The sequence below is a fragment of the Pipistrellus hanaki genome (assembly GCF_964339955.1).
Source record: "Pipistrellus hanaki genome assembly, chromosome: 2".
Classification (NCBI taxonomy): Eukaryota; Metazoa; Chordata; class Mammalia; order Chiroptera; family Vespertilionidae; genus Pipistrellus; species Pipistrellus hanaki.
The window spans coordinates 186,682,095-186,703,735 of record NC_140504.1 but is presented as its reverse complement, the minus strand read 5'-3'; the positions used below and the strand labels follow the sequence as shown (position 1 = coordinate 186,703,735).

At 52.4% G+C, this 21,641-nt stretch overlaps 1 protein-coding gene across 1 annotated transcript in view; it reads left to right on the top strand.

Annotated features, from left to right (window-relative positions):
* GRHL3 (grainyhead like transcription factor 3) overlaps positions 1 to 21,641 on the top strand; it is a 32,576-nt gene that overhangs the window by 3,169 nt on the left and 7,766 nt on the right. The window contains exons 2-13 of the mRNA XM_084874960.1: positions 8,959 to 9,145; positions 11,603 to 11,664; positions 12,409 to 12,754; positions 12,957 to 13,030; positions 13,476 to 13,629; positions 13,851 to 13,962; positions 15,289 to 15,383; positions 17,432 to 17,590; positions 18,248 to 18,326; positions 18,455 to 18,588; positions 20,127 to 20,161; positions 21,008 to 21,096. Coding sequence (XP_084731086.1) covers positions 8,959 to 9,145; positions 11,603 to 11,664; positions 12,409 to 12,754; positions 12,957 to 13,030; positions 13,476 to 13,629; positions 13,851 to 13,962; positions 15,289 to 15,383; positions 17,432 to 17,590; positions 18,248 to 18,326; positions 18,455 to 18,588; positions 20,127 to 20,161; positions 21,008 to 21,096 — 1,526 coding nt within the window. The remainder of the gene's footprint in view (positions 1 to 8,958; positions 9,146 to 11,602; positions 11,665 to 12,408; positions 12,755 to 12,956; positions 13,031 to 13,475; positions 13,630 to 13,850; positions 13,963 to 15,288; positions 15,384 to 17,431; positions 17,591 to 18,247; positions 18,327 to 18,454; positions 18,589 to 20,126; positions 20,162 to 21,007; positions 21,097 to 21,641) is intronic.

The following is a 21,641-nucleotide window of genomic DNA, read 5'->3' as shown; positions in this document are numbered from 1 at the left end:
CAGGAACGCCTCCCCGCTGTGGTTTTGTGGTCGAAACCATGATTGCCAGGAGCAAATTTTTGTCGTGCACAAGGTGTGTTATTAAAAGTCGGAGTTACGCTGGTGGTGAATGAAAAGTTAAAAGCCCTCATTAAGCCCGGGCTGTAAAACAGGCGGACTGGGCGGAGAGAAAGGCCGAGACAACCCTAACGGCGCTGGCGACCCTGGGCACGGGCCGGGGACACACGCCCGAGGCTTCTGCCACTCTCATTGAGGGGCCCTGTGGGGAGCCTGGAGCCAAAAGGGTCTCGGGAGCCACACGGAGGAAGGAGGGGGAGGAAGGGCCGCAGGGCTGAAGCACAATTAGCATAGTCGGAGCTCTTCCTTGGTGAAAACAAAAAATAACAGTCCCCGTTTATTGAGCGGGGAATCCACCGCAGACAGTGTCCAGGGCTTGATAAATAACATCCTTTCCTTTAACTCTCAATAACCCAATGGGAGGTGGGGAGTATAAGCGCACTTTTGCAAAGAAGGGGGTTTAGGCTTGCCTCAAGCTTGCCCAGGATTTCACGGAACAGCTGGGATCTTAATCCAGGGGGCTTCAGGATGCTGCCACCCTGCTTGTAACAGATGAATTGGAAAAAGGAGATGTGCCACACTGTTAACTGTGATTATCTCCGAGTGGAGGAAAACAGGTGAATTCTATCTGCTTCCAATTCTTTTTATACGTTGTGTTTTACAAACCTATGTTACTTTTGAAATGGGAAGGGGAGAAGAGGAAGTAATTTTTAAAAGAGAAAATTCTTGGTGTACCTGAAAACAGTTTTCTTAAAGTGTGGTTCCTGGACCATGGTCGCCGTCGTCGTCGTCGTCATCATCATCATCATCATCATTTCCCTGGGAACTTGTTAGAAATGCAAATTATCAGCCCCACCCTAGACCAACTGAATCAGAACCTGGGGAGGGGGGGCAGCGGGGGTAGGACTCAGCAATGTGTGTTTTAACAGGCCCTCCAGGTGATTCTGATGGGTGTTAAGTGTAAGAACCATTGGCCTAGCCCTACATGAAGACCTGGCAGAGAATTGGGAGGCAGGATATTCCCAGGTCCTCCGCTGACCTGCAGTGTAGTTGCTGAGTCAGCAGGCTGAGAACTTGGCTAGTGTTTGAGCTCGGCTCTGCCACGTAGAGACTGGGTGGCATTTGGATGAGCGCCTTAACCTCTACAAGTGTCAGTTTCTGTGTTTATAAAATGACGGTAACAACACCCACCTCCCATGGGCATGTATGAGAATGAAAGGCGCAGGGCCTGACCCTATTAAATAACTTTGTTCCTTTCCCTCCCCTTCTCTTCCCTCTCCTTTCTGGAAGCCAGCTTTCGGATTTGTAAAATGGAACAAATAATCTTGGCTGGCTGCCTCCCTCTCTCTATTCCTTTTGCCTCCTAAAAGGGTCAGGGCAAATGATCTAGTGAAGGTTCTGAAGGAAAATTATCTCACCAATAGTTGGTGTCTTCTCACTGGACCTTGCTAGGAGGTCAGCAAGAACTGGGAACTTTTGAGGGCAGAGACTGGTATATAACTTTGTGTCCCAGTACCCAGCACAGGGCCTGTTACAGTGAATGTTTGTGGAATGAATCAGTGAGTGAATGAATGAAAAGATGTGGCACCCTGGGTTTAGAAGTAGATTAATTTCTTTCACAACTTTATTGGACAATAGCAAAAAATAAAAATAAAAAAATAGAGAAATTAGACAGGAAACCAAAAGGAGAATAGTACACAAAAGAAAAATTCCCACAGAAGAATTTTTTTCAAAGGGAAAGTGAGTTTCTGATATAATTAGAAAATGGCATATAATTAATCTGCGTGCAGCTCAAAGCGTTGTCTGGAGCCTGACAGCCCTCAGCTTGCCCACCTTGATCCAAATGATGAAGCTGGCAGTGTTTGTCCCTCTTATCAGGGAATCTCCAAGCATCAGGTCTTCTTCTATCACTAGGGAGAGATGATCCCATTCGCAGGAAGAGATGATCCCATTCACAGGTGGGAGAAAGCGAGGCTAGGGGTTGCAGTGCAATATGCTGGGGGCTACCCCACCAAGTATTAGTAATAATAATAATAATAATAATAATAATAATAATAATAGTTCACATTACTGTGTGCTGGCACTATGCTGATTACTTTACCTGCATTATCTCATTGCATTTTCCAACAGTGACATCTCAGAGAGTTGTTGTCAAGATTAAATAAAACAATGTCTAGAAATTGTTGTGTCAGCACCTGGCCCTTGGTAAGCCCTCAGTGAACAGTAGCTATCCTCGTAATTCTGTGCGTTTAGTACTCTCCCCTCCCCCCATTTTACAGATTCAAAAAAACCCCAAGGCACAGAGAGGTCAAGTTGCACAAAGTCACACAGCTAGTAAGTAGCAGAGCTGGAACCCAGGTCTGTGTAGCTCTGGGGCCCATCCCAAAACATGAACTGATACTGTCTCCATTGAAACTAGAATCACTGCAGAGCCATGCCTTATGCCTGGAGCACTGCTGTCACGCTCAGGGAACACCTTGCATGGGGTTAACTGAAAAATGATTCTTCCGTGAGCAGCTGTGCCAGGGCCTCCCTCTGGGTAATTAGTGAGTGTGATTGATCACCGCTGATGAGACTGGGTGGCTCACAACAAGGTTTGGCAAGCCATTGTGTGTATCTGGGTGTCAACACCCAGCTCAGGCGGCTCATGGGACTCTTCCTCCTCAGGTTGGAGGGCGGAGGGGTCCAACGTGCTGGAATTGTCCTGTGCCAGGACCTCCTTGGGTGGGGCTTGAGGCCACCCCCTTGGTAATGACTTTTCTTCCCCCTTCTGAAAAAATTGAGTAAGAGTCCTTATTTTCCCATCTCTGAATCACTGAGATGCCTCTGAGATAGGGCAGTGACTGAGCTAAGGACTGGATGGGAAGCTAGGAGACTTGAGTCCCAGTCCTGTTATATCCTCAGGCAAGTCACACTTTCTCTCTGGAATGAGTTTTCTAAGGTCTCTTTGCACCTTACATTGCTAGGATTCTAACAAAGGGGGGGGGGGGGGGGAGCCAAAAGTCTTCAACTAGTGGCTGAGATACATTCATTTAGCCCAACTGGGAGTTTTAAGTGGCTCAGCCAGAGAGCCCTGGGACTTTAGAATCATTCCAACAAGTCCCACCTTACCCCCGAGGCTCCCTCTGGTTCCTAGAATGATGCATTTTGGAGTTGAAGGCTCAGAATCTGTCTGGGCATGGCGTAGCCATTACCTCACCCCTCCCCTGCTGTGGGTCCAGAGAGAACTTCTGGGGAGGGGTCCCATCCCCATCAGAGCCCCTGCTTGTGCAGTTTGCACCTTCTCACAAGCGAGGGTCAGGAGGATATATGTCCAAGCTCCACTCTCTTTTTATTTTATACCCAACACTTTCTCAGAAGAGAAGCCAGACCAGAGGCACTCTGAGGAAACAGCCTTGTGAAGGTTCTTGATGCTGGAAGCCAGAGACCTCTGCTCTGTGCTTGATGCCATGAGGTACCAGCCCGTGGCCTTAGACAAGCCAGTGGCCTCTGTGTGGCTCAGTTTTTCCTGCTATCAAGTGGGGATCGTCCTACCTTCCCTCCTTATCTCCTAGGGGTGTTGCAGGATCAGAGGTGATGACAAATGTATGAGAAGCATGTGGAAAAATATAACACACTATGCAAATGTGAGGGATTATCAAATCTCAGACCTGAGTTTCCTCCTCCGTGGGCTGGCCTTCCTTGTAACAAGGAAACGTATGCAAAGGACCTGGCTCACACCTGACACATAATAGGGGAAGACGCTCTGGGAGCTGTCCCAGGCGTGTGCCTTTGATCTTGCCTTTCCTCTCCTCTGGGAGGTCTAAAGTCTTCCCCATCACCTCCACGCTCACTCTTCCCCTCGAGCCTTTTTCTCAACCCACATCCAGTCACTCCCCAGAGTTCAAGGAGCCAGACATGCCCCCGCTTCTTTTCCTTCGTCACTCTCTTCACCTATCTGACTTTAGCTGTCTGTGTTTGTGGTCATGTCTGTCTTGCTGCCACTAAAATGCAACCTCTTCAAAAGCGGGGATGACCTTATTGTCTTGCTTAGGGCAAGACCTGGAACATAGTAGTCACTTGATGAATTTTTGTTAGTTAAACTGAGGGGTGGATGGTTAGATAGATGCCTCACAGGATTTTGTATTTTCCCCCCCCCCCTCTCTCTACATCCCTTCTTGGAAACTAGTGGTTTGATGGAAAGGTGTCTAGTGTTGAGTCAGTTCCCAGGCCAGATCTCAGGAGGCTCGGCTTTGTAACTCCTTGGCCAGTCCCCTGGAACAGGTCACCTGCTATCTGTATTTCCTGGTCTGTAAAATAGAGATAATAACACATCAAGCATGCTGAGAGGCTCCACGAAATAATGAATGTGAAAGTCAAGGCAAGGGGTTATTACATGTCTCTTTTGTTTTTCACACAGAAGCTGGTTCACAGGAGGCTTGAGGAAGATGTTAATTTAAGAACCTCAGGCGGAGTCTCCCCTTTACTCTCATTTGGGGGTTCTGAAATGATGATGGTCATGATGATGATGATGATGATGGCGGTGACATAGCTATTATTTACGGAGCGATTACTCTCTGGCAGGCTCTAGGCTGAGCACATTTCTTATGTTAATGCATTTAATTCTCCTAACAACCCCGGAGATTAGCCCCACTCTGAAGTAGCCAGCCCTGGTGACTCCATCACTGACTGTGTTCTCATTTTCTTCACAGCACTTATCACTGGCTAAAATTAACTTATTTACCTACTTGTCATGGACTGTCTTCCCAATTAGACTGTCAGTTTCGTGGGAGCAGAGCCTTATCTGTCTTGTTCTTGGCTGATCCCCAGGGCCTAGAAGAATCCCTGACTGGCCCACAGAAGGCATTCAATAGGCCCATTTAACAGATGGGTCTGTCAGGCTGTGGCTCTAGTGTCACTTCCTTCCATGGTGCTACGGGTTCTTCTGTGCTGTGCCCTGGCGGAGATCTGATGCCAAGAAGGTTGCCCAGAGCCAAGTCCTCGCCCTATCCCCTCCACCCCACCTCCAGTTTACCTTCTGATAGTTGAGGAGTTCTGCCTTGGACAAGGACACCAACAGAGAGTTTGTGGAGGCTCTGAGGAAGGTGACCCCATAGGATGAGAGTCACCTGGTTTCCCCTCTTAGTTCTGGCTCTGTCACCCATGAGTAGGGCTCATAACTTCTTGGAACCCTTTTATGGCTCTTACCCACTGGGCCCACAAGCTTTAATTCCAACCTTCAAGAGGATAGGATATTGGATTTCAGGATTTGGCACATAAGGAATGTTAACCTTATCCATAGTCAGAACTTTTCTAGAAGCCAGTGATCAGTCTTGGAACATAAAGTTGATTGGTAGCTTGAGCAGGTATTGGGACCCGGACACTACAGCTCCTGGCTCCTGGCCAGACACTCTTCCAGTCACCTCACTTTCTCACTTAGTCCCTCCAGCTTCCTATGGGTGGGAAATCCCTTTTTGTCTTGCAGCGGAGCATTGTTTCGGTATATTCCAGAGGAGGGGAATTTCCACGATGGGAAAGGCATCTGGAAGGGAGACTAGTGTGGGATTGAGAGCTTCATCTTGAAGTCCAAGAGATTCAGGTTCAAGTTAGCTTCCACCACTTACTAGCTGAGTGACCTTGAGCAAGTAACATCACCTGATTGGATCTCTGTTTCCCGAATAGCTATCTCTCAGGGCTATTGTGCAGAGTAGAAGAGATGCACAGAAAAACAGTTGGCACACTGTCTGTATATGGTAAATGCTTAAGGCAGGGCAGCTGCTGTGTATCAAGGAATCTACTGGGTGGATTGGTGACCCTTATAGGCCAAAAAAGCCTCCCAGGTGACCAACCAACATTGTCAGTTCTTTTGTTTCTGATGTGACTTCTAAAATTTAATTTTTAAATGGGATAAGATAACTGAATGCTCATCAAAGCTATCATATCATTCCACTGGAGTCAACAAATTGGGGCTCTTGGCCCAGCTCTGCCACTGACTTACAGAGTGCCCAGGTCTTATGTCGCTTTGCAGCACCTTTATGTCTGCCTCCAAGCTGAGCCCAGAGCAGGGGTCCTCAAACTTTTTAAAGTGGGGGCCAGATCACGGTCCCTCAGAGAGCTGGAGGGCCGGACTATATGAACTACTAATTCCTACTGTAACACCTCGGTTGCGCTCACTGCCCAAAAAACCTGGCGGGCCGGATCAGACTCCTCTGCGGGCCGCATGTGGCCTGCGGGCCATAGTTTGAAGACCCCTGGCCCAGAGCATGATAATGGCTCAAATGTAGTAAGCACTTGTTAAGTGCCAGAAAATGTTCTGAGCATTTTTCACATGGAAGTACACTCAATCCTCATAATTCTACACAGTAGGTGCTTTTATTAGACTCATTTTACACACAAGGAACAGCACTGGGGGTCCCAGTTGACCATGAGTGTGGGCTCTACAAGGCCTTTCCCAGTTCTCCCATGGCCCTTTGATTTGGGAGTTCCCTTCAGCCTGGGGCCGGGAGAGGAGGTGGCAGCCATCCTGGGCTTGCTCTAGAAGTTCCTCTAACCCCAGGCCCAGGAGGCAGCTAGGAGGGGCCTCTTCTCAACTCCCCCTCTTGAGGCCCTTGATTTATAGCAGCAGAAACTCGGGGTGTGCCTCCCTCTCCGCACCCCTGGAGCAGGAAGGTTTCTGTCATTTCTCTTTTTTGTGTGACAGCTCCCTCTCCCTCCCTGCCTCTCAAAGCCCAGGGCCCCACACCCTGGGGCCCCGTGGGATGGGAGACACTGCCCTGGATGAAACCTGTGAGAGAGCTGCTGCCCACGGCCTGCCTGGGTGTGGCCTGCCTGCTGCTCCCACTCTGTGTCTAAGAATGTAGGCCTGAGCTTCAGGGCAGCAGGAAGGCACTTCCTGTGGCAGGATTTGCCCACCTACCCTCCACCACAGCGCCTGAAATTCCACCACTACAGTGGTTTCCTGGTGTGGTGAGATTGCCCTCTTGCATTACGGTAAAGCAGTGTGGCTTAGTGGACAGTACGTGGCTTTGGTGGACAGTATATGGCTTTGGTGCTAGACAAGCCTAGGATTAAATCCAGGTCGTGTCATGGACTAGCAGAGTGAACTTGGGCAATTCCTTATCCTTTCCAAGTCTCTGGCTTCTTCATCTATAAAATGAAGCGAATGGTGCTTACCTTGTAGTGTTCTTATAAGGAACAGCGTTAGTGAGTGGAGCGTGTTTGTTCATTTATATTCAGTAAATAGCAGCTGATATAGTTCCCATGAGTAAGTCTATCAGGCTCACCCAGAAAGGGGGCACTGAGGACTACTTCATTTTGGGGGCTCTTTTTCCTGGCCTGGCTGTCCCCATCTTTCCGCCACTGTCCTGTACATACTCTTCGCTCTAAAACAAACACATAGAGAACTGGCCCATCTCTATGCCTTGGCTCACAAATAAGAGCATGTTCCTTATCAGTGATTCTCGGGAAGTATGGCTCCCAGCTCCCAGCATCAGCTTTCAGGGACTTTGTTAGAAAAGCAAATTCTCAGACACCCCAGACATACTGAATCAGAAGCTCCTGTGTGGGACCCAGAAATCTGTGGGTGGTTTTTTTTTGTTGTTAGTCTTCACCCAAGGATATTTTTCCATTGACTGTTTTTTTAGAGGGAGTGGATGGGACAGGGAGATACAGAGAGAAACACTGATGAGAGACACATTGATTGATTGCCTCCCACACATGCCTTGACCAGGGCCAGGGATCGAGCCTGCAACTGAGGTACATGAACGTGCCCTTGACTGGAAATGAACCAGAGACCCTTCTGCTGACCTAGCCACTGAGCAAAACCAGCTAGGGTGTAGAAATCTGTGTTTTAACAAGCCTTCTAGGTCATTATGATGCAGCTCAAGTTCAAGATCAGTATTCTGTATTAGAGCATCAGAATGCTTAAGCTGACTTCCCTCTGGGCTTGGGGAACTCCCTTAACTTCTCTGAGCTTCCGTTTCCTCGCCTATAAAATAAGAATCATCATAGTACCTGCTTTACAGGGTTGTTGTGGGAACTAAATGAGAGGATCCATGGAGAGAGTTTAGCTCAGTGCCTAAAACATGGCCAATGCTCAAAAAAGGTTATGTATAATTTTTATCATCATCATTATGATTCTGTCTATCCCTATTTCCCTCCCCCTACATTTCTGAGTGGCATAATCCCCAGTGCTGGGTGTCCCAACTAAAATGTCTGCCTGCTTTAAAGAGCCTTTTCTCATCTATTTCCTTCCAGCCCATGTGACTTGACTCCTGGGCCACATGCCTTGAATTTGTCCAAGTTCTTAGCACAGTGGCCCGGCTCTGCTTGCCTTGGTGTACCACACAGTATTCCTGGCATCTGAGCATCTGCTTGGACAATCTACAATACATGTTGGTCTGAAATGCCATTTCCCAAGGCCAGACTCCTTCTATGGGCCTCCTCGCTCTGATTGTCTGTCTCTCTCCATGACGAGGAATGATCTTCTGCCTTCTGGACCTACGGTTTTGAAGAGAATTTCTTTAGAAGAGCTCTTGCTGAGTAATCTGGAAATGTTATTTTTTGCAGCTTGACATTGTCAGTTCCCATCTTTGTTACACTGATTCTCCTTGAATAAATATCTACTAAGGAAGCATTTATTGAATCCTCTCTGAAGGCTTGCAAGGTTGGAATTATGGTCTTCAAGTTGTAGATGAGGGAACTGAGGCCCCAGGTCTACAGCTTCTGCATGGAAACAGTTGTTATTGACCCCAAGCATCTAGCTCTAGAGTTCATCCTCCTGCCGCCAAACTGCCTAAGGTGGTAGAGAAAGGAGTTTCACATTCTCAAGGCTGATTGCTGTTCTTTGAATGCCTGAGGCTGACCCTTCATGGACCATCTTCTGGGGCAGCCTTCATTTGACCCTCCTGACTTGCCTTCCAGTTTCAGGTCTGTGCGGCTGCTAAAGAACGACCCAGTCAACTTCCAGAAGTTCCCCTACACTAACGAAGACGAGGCCTGGAAGACCTACCTGGAAAACCCCTTAACGGCCGCCACCAAGGCCATGATGAGAGTCAATGGGGATGATGACAGCGTTGCAGCCCTGAGCTTCCTCTATGATTACTACATGGTACGTTAGCCACCTGGGAATGCCTTGCTCTGATTGAATGTGCAGCTCCACTCTCAGGCCTCATGGCTCAACAGCCTGTGACCACTCACAGCGCGTCACCATGTTCTCTCTCACCTGTCAGCCTTTGTACATGCTAGTCTCTCTTTCTGGCACCCTCCCTTTCCCTCTGGCTAAACCCTCTTCTCTGCTTTGGGTCTCAGCTTCAATGTCTCCTCATTCATTCATTAAAATGGGGGAGTCTTTCTTGGGTCTCCCATTCTGAACCTTCCTCTGGGCACCTTTAGCAACTACTGTCATCATCCTTGACTCTGGTTTTGAAACTTGCTATTTGTGCATTTATTTCTTCATCTCCCCCATCAGACTGAGCTCTTGGAGGTCAGGAACTATGTTGTGATCATTATTGAATCTTCAGTGCTCCATACTGCCTGCCACACAGTATTCAATACATATTGATTGAATGGTTCAAGGCCTCAGCCATACTCCAACATCCCCAACCTGCCTCTTCTTTCTGCCCCTGTCCCCTTAGGTCATCCCAGTTGCCCTGTCAGTCTCACCTGCCTGTTTGAACCCCACCACCTAGAGCATGCTTTGTGCTCTTGAACCCATTCTCTTGTTTCAGGGCCCTTCCCCAGACCCCCCTTCTCTTGGAAGCCAACCTGCTATATCACCTCCCTCTCCTGTCTTACTGTCCTTCATACCCTTGCCATTGTATGTGTTGCCATGCCTTCTGACAGACTGTCTTTTCTTATTCTCTAACAGTTTCCAGGGCCTTGGCCCGGACTCTGGGAAACTGTCAGTTACTGAGAACAGGAATTAGACCCTCCCAATTCTGATAAGTGAGCTCGAACCAGTTAGCCATCACAAATATATAAAACATATGACATCACCCCCACCCCCAGTCCACCGCCTGTTCCAGACATTGCTGGAGGATTACAGGCTGCATTCTCACTGAAGGTACATGAGGCCACAGAATCTTTTTAAACTCAGGCAGCCCCTACACAGTTATCTGAATTGTCACATGACAGCGAACTTGCTGGCTATTCGATTGCTCCACGAGACTTGCCCAAATTTGAGGATGGGAGTCACAAAAAGCTAGTTGTTGAGATAACTAGCTCTGAGTTAGAAGATTGAAAGCCATCTTGTAAATAAGTCCTCCAGGTCACTGGCCAAGCAGTATTTTATCTACCCTGCCACAAGAAGGAAGGCCAATTAAAAAGTTAGATGTCAAGGGGAGAAATGGCCCCAGATATGAGAAGGCTCCAAATGATCTCTCTGGCTTTGGTTCTCATCCTGGAGGGGAGTGGTTACCCTACCTTACCTTCTCCCCAGCATTTATCCCAGGCTGAAGGAAAAGAAATTGGACTTGGCTGCCTCAGCTTAGGGACGTGATAGGAGCCAAAATTCTAGGTCTGGGTTTACCCTCCAGCATAGTATTTACAGCTTAAGGTTAAACCATAAAATAAAATCCAGCCCCACTTCCCCTGGTTAATAGGCCATTCCCAGGGCCAGAATGGTGGGGACAGGCTGTGAAGGGACACGTGGAGTGGTACATTGAAATAGAGTGTCCTGTGAGACATTGCCTTCCCCCGTCACAGAGCACGCTGGATTCGGAGCAGCCCTGCGGACAGTCTGATAGTGTGGGAAGAGCACCAAGTTGGGGATTTGAGATCTAGTTCTGCCACAAACTGGCAACGAGGCTTTGAGCCGTGTGGTCCACTTACCGTTTCTTACTGGCTGCCAGGCACTGTGCCAGGCGCCTTCCCTCCTACTCTCCATGGGCTGTGATTAAGAGTCCAGGTGTCGAGTAACTAGCCTGGGTTGGAGACCTGGCTGCTTTGTTAGCCTTAGGGAGAAGTGACCTGGATGCTCTAAGATACAACAATATTATAATTATAATCGTGAAAGGTAATATTTATGTAGTACTCTCCATGTGCTAGGTGCTGTTCTAAGCACTCACATCAATCTCTGAGGTTGGTATTACGGTTATTATCCCTGTTTTTCTAAGGACAGTGCATTACAGAGAGGTTAAGGGCCTTTCCCAAGGTCATACGGCCAGTATGGGGCAGATCTGGGAATCGAACCCAAGAAATCTGGATTGGGAGTCCATGTAGGTGATATCATTCCCCATCTGACAAATGAAGAAACTGAGTCTCAGAAAGTGCCATCATTTATCCAAAGCGCTTTAAAGTGGTAAAGCTAGGACTTGAGCCAAACCTACCTGACTCCATCATTCCGAGATTTCCAAGTGCTAATCTTGCGGTCTTTCTCCCACTCTCTAACTTGGGCTCAGACTAAACAATGGTTAGAGCTCCTGCCAACTCGAAGTCCTGGCAGTGTTCTACCAGTGACCAAGGTTGCTCCCCTGCCTGGCCTAGTGCGCAGGAGCGGGTTGAGGCTCTTAATAGCTGGATCTTACCCAGCAGTCAGGCATAAATCCTTCCTCTCCTCTCCTCTCAGGGTCCCAAGGAGAAGCGGATACTGTCCTCCACCAACGGGGGCCGGAACGACCAAGGAAAGAGGTGAGCTCACCCACCACCAGCTCTGCCTGTCCACCCTTCCCGCCTCCACCTCCATCTCTGGCGCTGGCAGCACCCTGCATGCCTCTCTCCAGGTTTTCTCTCCTGCCAGCATATAGGCCCTCTGCTGGGAAACGTGGGTTCCTCTCTGTCTTGGCTGGCACAGGGTTCCTCCCCTGCTAGGAACAGTGGGTTTTGGTGCATGGGACTTTTCTCAAAATGAGCTTTAAAAAAATGTTGTTAGCTTTTCTGATTATAAAAGTAATACTTACTTGTTGTAAAAGATTTAACCTCTATAGAAATGTGAAAAGTACAAAGTAAAAGATTCCTGTAGTCCCGCTCCTCTGCCTCCCTTAAGGTTTGTGGTCTGTCCTTCCACACCTTTTTTATCAACATCAATGAACTGCACTCATAGATGCTCACTCCCACACACTCCCGTGGGATGACAGGAGCAGTTGTTTTAAAGTGGGGACATTTAACTCTGGCTGAGAAATAAATGAACGCTCAGCTTTTAAGTTACCAAACACTGTAATGGACAAAGCAGCCCTGAGCCTGCGCTTGGTCCCAGTGTTGAGCCCCTTCTCCCTGCTCCTCCCTGTGACACATTGGCCTGCTCCATGTCTTGTTTCATGCGAGGGCCTGACCATCAAGTGGATTAAAGAAGGCCAGTGTGCCAGTGTGAGGATCCCTCTCCAACCCCACTCCTCGGAGAGAAGAGGCACACTCAGCCCTCCTCTCTCTCCCCAGGTACTACCATGGCATGGACTATGAGATGGACCTCACCCCCCTAGAAAGTCCCACGCACCTCATGAAGTTCCTGACAGAGAACGTGTCGGGAACGCCAGAGTACCCAGACGTGCTCAAGAAGAATAACCTGATGAGCTTGGAGGTGGCCATGCCCTCCCCGGGCAAGGCAGCTGCCCTCCCCGCAGGCCCCAGCAAGCTGGAAGCTGGCGCTGTGGACAGCTACCTGCTGCCCACCAGTGATGTGTACGATAATGGCTCCCTCAACTCCTTGTTCGACAGCATCCATGGGGTGCCACCCGCACAGCGCTGGCAGCCAGACAGTACCTTCAAGGATGACCCGCAGGAGGTGAGGGTATCCCCGTGCCCCTCACAGTGTCTCCGGAAGTATGCACGCAGGTGCAGAAGGAGAGGACACAGTGAGGAGGCCAGAGCTCTAGACACGGGTTTGCCGTGACCTGCACCCCTGCACAGCTACGCGCAGCAGCCTAGGCTGAGGCCCAGCAGCCCAAACCTACTAACTTATTCCCTTTCATTGTGTTCCTCTGCAGTCGCTGCTCTTCCCAGATATCCTGAAAACGTCCCCGGAGCCTCCATGTCCAGAGGACTACCCTAGCCCCAAGAGGTAATTCAGTCCCTGTGAACCCTTGGCCACCTGCTCAGGGGCAAGGTGCTGCAGACAGAGTCTCACACTGCCCTCTGAGCGGTGGATGAAAATTGGGGAGTGAAGCTAAATGAAAGAAAAGACATAAAGAGAATGATTTCTGCATCCCCCCCCCGGGCTCAGGGCTCAGCGCCCTGTCAGAAAACCAGGGCTCTGCTGCTCCTCGTGTCCCCCGTGGCTTTGTCACTCCTCAGCGGTCTCTCTGGTTTCCACTGCTCACTATTCAGCAGGGCTGGGGCTCAGCGAAGCCATTACACAGGGTTCCAAACATTGAGGAGACTGCGGCCCAGGGAAGTAGAGTGACCCACCAAGTCTGCGGCAAAGCTCAGGCTTCCCCCTCTGCCCTCGGGAGCACCCCTGCCCCAGAGCCCAGTCTCACCGTCGTCCCCCCCCCTCCTCCTCACAGTGACTTCGAGTACACCCTGGGCTCCCCCAAAGCCATCCACATCAAGTCAGGCGAGTCGCCCATGGCCTACCTCAACAAGGGCCAGTTCTACCCCATCACCCTGCGGACCCCCGCCGGCGGCAAGGGCCTCGCCTTGTCCTCCAACAAAGTCAAGGTGCGTTGGCCCTGAAGCATTGTGGGAAGGGGTGGGATGGTCAGGTCACCCCTGCCTGCCTGGGGCCCAGGGAAAGGGTGCTGCTGGGTAACTGCCCATTGCCATGGAGTGGGGGAAGCGAAGGCCAAAGGTCAGGACCACTGGAGCCAGGCTCAGGGAACAGAGCCACTCAGTGGGGGCCTTTCCCACGGCGGGGATCACAGTGACCACTGTGCTTGCAGAGCGTGGTGATGGTTGTCTTTGACAACGAGAAGGTCCCGGTAGAGCAGCTGCGGTTCTGGAAGCACTGGCATTCCCGGCAGCCCACAGCCAAGCAGCGGGTCATCGACGTGGGTGAGAGCCGTCCCAAGCCCCCTCCCAGTCTGTCTCTTACTGTCTCTCACACACATACACACACACACCTAATCAGGCCTTTCTTGCTGTGTCTCGTTCCCCCAGTCCCCTCTGACCTCTAAAGGACTTAGTTGCAACCCCAGCTGCCTGCCTGCCCCCACACCCTCTCCCAGGTCAAAATCTGTGGAGTTTGCAGGGATTTGCATCTGTTGTCTGGAAGCAGTGGCCTCTTTTCTGAGTTGCTTTGGGATAAACAGGCCTTGGGATTCCAGCTGTGTCAGATAAATGGCCCCCTGGGATGCGGGCGGCTTGTCTCCATCAGGGGCCTTAGAGGACTGAGACTCCAATGATTAGATAACAGTCTAGGCTGCTGGTGATTTGGGAGGCTCCATGCCCAGCTGGCCAGTTCTGCTTTGGGTGCTGGGATCAGGCTTTGCCAGAGGGTAGGGGGCAGGAGGCAGGCCCCGTGTCCATGCCACCTTGTCCCTGTCCCGGGCCCCAGGATGGTGGGAGACACAGGCCATGCTCAGATCTCCAGGTTCTGGCTCGATCACTCTCTTCCTGGTGTGTGGCCTGTGTTACAGCTCCTTCTGGGCTTCATTTCTTCAACTGTCAGCTGGAACAAGGCTGGCTGCCCCGCCGGCCACAGGGCTGTTCCTGCCTGGGACACAGCATGCTGAGACAACAGGGACGATTCAGTGACTTCCTGAGAGGCTAGAGAGCAGAGAGGTTGGGAGCCTGGGTTCAGGAGCCAGACAAAGCTGAGCTCTGCTCCTTGCTCTGCCTTTTATTACCGTGTGACCCTGGGCAAGTGACTAAACTTCTCTGAGCTTCATTTTCCTCATGTGAAAGCTGAATATTCATAGTGCCGCTGTTTGTGAGGATTAACTAAGGCCTTGCCATATTGTACGTGTTCTTAAGTGATACTACCATTTATTCACTATTAGTTCAATAGTTCAGTATTAGTAGTACTGATACCACTGCGATTACAACCACTATTACTATTACGGTTATTAGTGCTTTATCTGAGAGATCTCCTGAATCATAATCTCAAAGAAAGTATAATCTTTACCCCAAAAAAACAAAAGCTTTGGCCTTGTTGGCAAAGATAAGGATTCCCTTCAGGGTTTGGGCAAATCTGCTCTCCAGGCTGGACCTCAGTTTCCCCATCTGTAACCAGTTTCCTCACTGCACTGAAACATGGTTCTTGGGAGAGAGGATACAAGTCCTTGCCAAGAATGGGGCCCAGCTCCTCAATGCCTCCCTCCCATGGTGTCCCCAAACCCCTTCCCTCCTGACTCTTCTTCCGGTTTCCTGTGGTTTCAGCGGACTGCAAAGAGAACTTCAACACTGTGCAGCACATTGAGGAGGTGGCCTACAATGCACTGTCCTTCGTGTGGAATGTCAACGAGGAGGCCAAGGTCAGTGCCGGAGCATGGCCAGGTCAGGGCCGGGCCGCCCACAGTCCCCATTCTGGGGACAGGGCTTGCCTGCACCTAGGACTGTGGCAGCCACTCCTATGAGGGCATCAGTGGAGGAGGCAGGATAGAGAGCGGTGGAGAAGCACAGGCTCTCAAGCCAGAAAGGCTGGGCCTGCATCCCAGCCCTGTGGGCTCAGGCCAGTGTTATAGCTTTAAAATTGGAAGGCAATCATAGCACCAGCCGTTTGGCTGACGTGAGGATCACGTGAGATAAGTAAAAGGTAGAGCACAGTCTGGCACATAAGTGGTGGCTGTTGGTATTAATCCAGTCCTCCCATTCACCAGATAGGAAAGCTGAGGCTCGTGCAAGGTCACAAGCTGCTGCTGGGCCAGGTTTCCTGACTGGCAGGCCAGTGCAGTGTTGCAGGGAGATGCTCTGGAGTCCGGTGGATGAGGCCTGGAATCCCAGGTGCCTCCTTTCTTGAGCCATAGGAAGGAAACGGTAATCCGCCTCTGGGGCGAAGATTCCACCAGATCATGCACGTCTGGGACGGGCACAAAGCCAAACCCACCAGGGAGGCCGGAGAAATGGAGCCTCTGGTGATTTTTTTGTACCGGCAATTAAGCTACTGAATGCTTACGGCCAGCCTTGAGTGCTGCTGGGCCCCTGTGTCTTGGTTTTCTGTTGGGAGAGGCCACCAGTGGAAAGGCCACCAGTCTGAGAGCCAGGGGCTGGGTGACCTTGCCTCTGTCCCTTCCCCTCCCTGGCAGGATTGGGTTCAGTTCAAGGCAGGGACATTTCTGGCCTTGGCCAGGCTGGGAGCTAATCCCTGTCTCCCCGCCTGACCAGGGGGCCTGAGAAAACAGAGTGAGGGGCTCTGAAAACACAAAGGGAGGCCCAAAGGCAGGGATTATTATTATTCAAACAGGTGCCAGGAACAGGAGGGGGAGCGGGGCCTGGTGCAGAGAGGTGGGGACAGTTTCGTGGGAAGGGAGCGGAGGGTTTCGGTTGGGGTTTTCTCACAGCTTCTTAAGCCCCCAGGCGCGGGTCTTTCTCGGGCGTGAGCTGGGTGGGGGCTCCATTAGGGCTGAGCTGGCGGAGGGGGAGGTATGTCTGGCATGTGCCCAGGACCCGCCTCCCCCACGGCGTGGGAAGGAAGGGGGTCTGCTCAGCACCACCCCCACCCCTGCTGTTCGGGTCAGGGTCATTTCCAAGGGCGTGGGGTCTGGCCCTGGCACCCCACGGAAGAGTGAGCTTGCCAGGGACTGCCCTGCTGAGACTGCCCCAGGCCACCCTCAGTCAGGCCTAAGCTTTGGGTGAGACTCCAGCTAACCCACTAACAACAGCTACACATGTCCGACAGCCACTACATGCCAAGGCCACTAGTGACCCACAGCCCAGCAGCTGAGGAAACCGCTCCATGTGGTTAAAGCACTGTCCACAGGGGAGTGAGTGGCAGAGCCCAGCTTCCCACCCCATTGTGGGGGCCCCATGTCCAGGCTCATCCCACTCTGCCACCCTGCCTGACTCCCTGCTCAGAGGCTCACTTCCTCAGCTGTGAATGGGGGTGACCGGTCTGGTGTGGCTGGAGCTGGTGTTTGGGGTGCAGAGGGGCAGTGTTTCACTCTCTGTGGCCCAGGCCCCGGAGGACGGTGGTCTGAAGCTGGGGGCCTGGGTGGAATCTGGCCCTTCTCCACCTCCTCGCTCCGAGTTGTAGAAAAACGAGGCTCTTGATTTTAAGCCCCTAAGGGACCATTAACCTCCCTCTCAGGGCCTTGATCCTTTGGGCTGCCATGTCACTGTCTACTAGTAACTACTTGGGCTCAAACCCCGGCTCCCCCACACCCTCCCTGTGTCACCCTGGGGCAGCTGTCCCGCTCTCTGAGCATCAGCCCCCCTTTTTGTGACAGAAAGGTGGTGTTTGCTTCCAGAGCGTGTGGAATCGGGGCTCAGCAGGCACGCAGTGGGCTCCATAACGGGGATTGGTGGGACCGCAGAGCTGGGGACCCGGGCAGGCTGTTTGGTCAGCTCCCCCGTCTGTCTCCAGGTGTTCATCGGCGTCAACTGCCTCAGCACAGACTTCTCGTCGCAGAAGGGGGTAAAGGGTGTCCCCCTGAACCTGCAGATTGACACCTATGACTGTGGCTCCGCCACCGAGCGCTTGGTGCACCGCGCCGTCTGCCAGATCAAGATCTTCTGTGACAAGGTAACCAGAGCGACAGGCGCTCTGCTGGGCCCAGGGAGGGAGACTGGCTGCCCCTCCTGCATCTTACCAGCCGCCCTGGGCGTGTCTGTCTCTCTCTGCACCTGCTCTCTGAATTTCTCTCTGTGTCTCTGTGCTTGTCAATGTCTGTCCTGGCCCCTCTAGTATATTTTCCCCTGTCTGCATTCCTATCTCATCTATCTTATTTTATTTATTTTTATTGACATCAGAGAGGAAGGGAGAGGGAGAGAGAGATAGAAACATCAATGATGAGAGAGAATCACTGATCAGCTGCCTTCTGTACACCGCACACTGGGGATGGATCCCGCAATCCGGGCATGTGCCCTGACTGGGAATTAAACGGTGACCTCCTGGTTCATAGGTCGACGCTCAACCACTGAGCAACACTGGCCAGGCCCTTTCTCATCTCTTTCGGGAGATGTCTTTCCAGAGCTCTAGAAATGTCTTTCTTTTTCACATTTCTCTCCTCATTTTTCTCTCTCTCATCCTCAACCCCTCCCTCCCTCCCTCTATACTTTCCTACTTCCTGGTCTCACACTGGGAAGCAAGCAGCATCAGAAGGCTGGCCATGTTCAAGATGCAAAGCAGCCAGCCCCTCCCAAGACACTTAATGACCCCCTTTCTGTTCCCCCCTCACAGGGGGCCGAGAGGAAGATGCGGGATGATGAGCGGAAGCAGTTCCGGAGGAAAGTCAAGTGTCCGGACTCCAGCAACAACGGTCAGTGGAGATGAGTCAGAGACTGGTCTGAGCTGGGTTGGGGTGAAGGGGTCAAGGAGACTAGAGGGCAGAGGTTGGGGGCATGGATGGAGGGACCTCAGGTCACCATGCCTCCCTTTTCCCACCAGGCATCAAGGGCTGTCTGCTGTCCGGCTTCCGGGGCAATGAGATCACCTACCTGCGGCCCGAAGCTGACCTGGAGACCCCGCCAGTGCTGTTCATCCCCAACGTGCACTTCTCCGGCCTGCAGCGTCCCGGAGCGGTGAGCGCCATGGGCTGGGAGAGGGTCTTAGCACCTTAGCACAGACCCGTGGGGAGCAACCTGCCACTCAGCCAACCCAGGTCCATTTAGATGTTTATGTGTCCTAATATTTTTTACATCAAAATGAAAGTACCTTCATTGAATCCCAGGAAATTTGTAAAAAAATATATATATATTCGATCACATAGGTTGTGACCTTTTCTACTCCAGAGAAGAATGCTAATGAGGAAACGGACGTTATAGCCATCAGAGTGTGTATGCTTGGAGCACACCCAGAGGAGCTTTCCAATATCTGAGCCCCAGACCTGATGGTGGCCTCCTCAAAGCTCGCGGGTGTGCTCATCTCAGAGACGCCATGAGCAGGCTCAGTGCTTCCCCCGTCACCTCCTCTGACCTCCACGGCATCCCTGTGAAGTGGATTGTACCATTCTCCCCTGATCTGTGGGGTGGAAACTGAGGCACAGAGTCCTCCCAGGATTACACAGGAGTGGCCGAGCCCGAGCCAGGCTGCCTGCCTTCAGAAACGGTGCCCTGCTCCACTGGCTTCACCCCCTCTCGAGGCAGAGGCAGCCACGGAGCACCTTGGGCATCTGTCTCGTCTCCCCTCTCGGCTGTCCTGTGAGGCAGAGACTGGTCATTCCATTTGCAGACAAGGACCACAAGTCAGCAGCAGAGCCAAGGTCCCACAGCCTGTCGGCTAGATAGACATTTGGACAGTTTTCTTCCTTTGAGGTCAGAGCTCCCCGCTGCTGAGGAGGGGATGTGTGCAGAAACAGGCTTTGGTGTACCAGATGGATTATGGAGCTGGAAGCGCAGCCAGTCCTGGTGCCGTCCGTGGCCTCGTTTAAATCCTTTTCTATGTCCGCCCTCTTCCCTTCACTGCCCCAGAATCGGAGCTATGGCCTCCAGCAAGAACTCACTCTCTCCCCAACCAGAGGCCAAGTGGGAAGATGACTGACCACTGGCGATTAAGGCCCCTGTGGCCAGGTTACAGCCGATCTGTGGGGAAAGACAGAGGGACGAGTCTTTGCACAGGGGGCCTGAGACGGGGCACCCAGGAAGCAGAAAGAGTGGAGAACTGGACTGCCTGCTGCTGGGCATTACCCCAGGGCTCCCTGCCCTCTCTGGGCCACAGTGTTTCCTGCTGGGACTGGCGATGACTGCACCAGGCAGCAGTGCCAGGCCCACAGGAGGGGCAAAGGGCGTGCTCCCTCCTCCCGCCTCTGCCTCAGCTCCCACACTAGTCACCTGCTGCGGGACAGTGTGGGCGTGCTGGGCTCAGGTGGGACTCCATGACCCTGCCAACACTCCAGCGCCTCCTGTGTCAGAGGCCCTGACTCATCCCACGTGGGGGAGAGGCTTCCTCTCAGTTCCAGATCTCAGCTCATGAAAGGGCTGTGATCCGAGCAGAATGGGCTGGAGAGGCACCAAGACTGCATCTTCTTCTCCCCCAGCCAAAGACTGTCCCCCCAGAAAGCCTGCAGCAGCTGGGGGCTCCACTCAGCATGTGAACGAAATGTCTTTTCTCTCTATTGCAGGCAGTGCCCTCGGCAGGACAGGGCGGCTCCAACAGGTACGGAGACCAGCAGCGCAGGGCCTCACCGCCCTCTACCTGTGCCCCTTCACTGCTCTCCCTGCCCCCACCCGCCTCCCAAGCTGAGGGCTGGGCCCGGAGGAAGCAGCCACGGGTCTGCCCCAACCTCCAAGCTCCTAGACTCCTGCTCCTTTCTCGCTGAAACTGCCTGGGTTTTTATGGGTTCGTTTTATGTGAAAAGCTGGCGAATCTCTGGCGAGACATCTGCTTGTAAAAAGGGAAAGAAAAAGCCTCAGATACGGGGGTCAGATGTGGAGGGTGGGGAGGGGAAGCTGTGGTGGAGGACTCGGGGGCTCAGAGCCCTCCTCCCCTGGGCCCTTCAGTCTAGGAAGGGCCTCCACCTTCTGTCTGTCAGCCACAGTCCCTTCACTCCGCTCAGCCTCAGCCTGGGAATCTGTCAGATGAGAAACTGACCTCCTGGGGACTCACATCCATCCAACCTGATCTTTCAAAAAATAATGTGGGTAATAAAACAGCAGCACACGCTTTTTGAGGCCCTCCTGGGGGTCACACACTGAGACAGCAGTGTGCATCATCTCCTCCAGCCTCACAACCTTCTGGGACAGTGCTGGTTTGTTGTCACCCCATTTCACAGATGGGAGCCCTGGGAGGCTGACTTACCCCTCGCCACCAGCCAGTGAGCAGCAGGGCTGGGAGTTGAACCCAGGCAGTCCAGCTCCAGAACATGCTCCCCTAACCGCTGCTCCCCTGCTTTGCCTGCCTTCATGGGGTCTCCTTCACCTCCGAGGCCCCGCGGGATCAGCGGGGTCCTTTGGCCTCGGGCCCTGCTAAATTTCTGATGAGCCCCTCTCTGCCGCCCCACAGGCTGCCTCTGAAGCGTGCCGGCTTGCCCTTCGCTGAGGAGCTGGAGCCGCTGCCCTCCAAACAGGCCAAGGAAGACGACCTGCAGAGAGGTAGCCTCACTCCCACCCCCTTTGCTGGTGGAGCCCAGCTCCCCGCAGCTCCCTGTGAGGCCTTCCCCGAAGCCTCAGTCTCTGATCCTGGCCCAGGCAGAAAGGGTGCGAGGGGCTGCTCCACGCCTCAGAGCTGGGGCTGGGCCAAGGCTTGAAGAAGGGGGAGGAATAAGGGGGCACCCACGGTGCTTAGAGAGACAGTCATGGAGCTGGAGGGCCCCGCCGCCTCTGACGTGTTGGACACGGGCGTCCTGGGGCGCTGGTCAAGGTGGCAGGCTGGTTATGTTGGACAAATCGCCCTCCCTGTAGGGGACGTGGGAGCAGGGTGGATTCCTGTAGCTGGCTCTCTGGCTTGGACACTCTGTGACTTCCTGGGAGAGAGGCCATGCCTGGGCCTCTGGGGCTGTAGCTGACCAGCAGGAAGACACCAGCCAGCAGCCAAGAGCCAAAGCTTCCCCCAACCTTGACTTGGGCCTTGCCCTGCACTGGGTGTTTCCGAGAAGTATTAATCCCCACAGCAGCTCTGTGAGAGAGGGCCAGTTCCA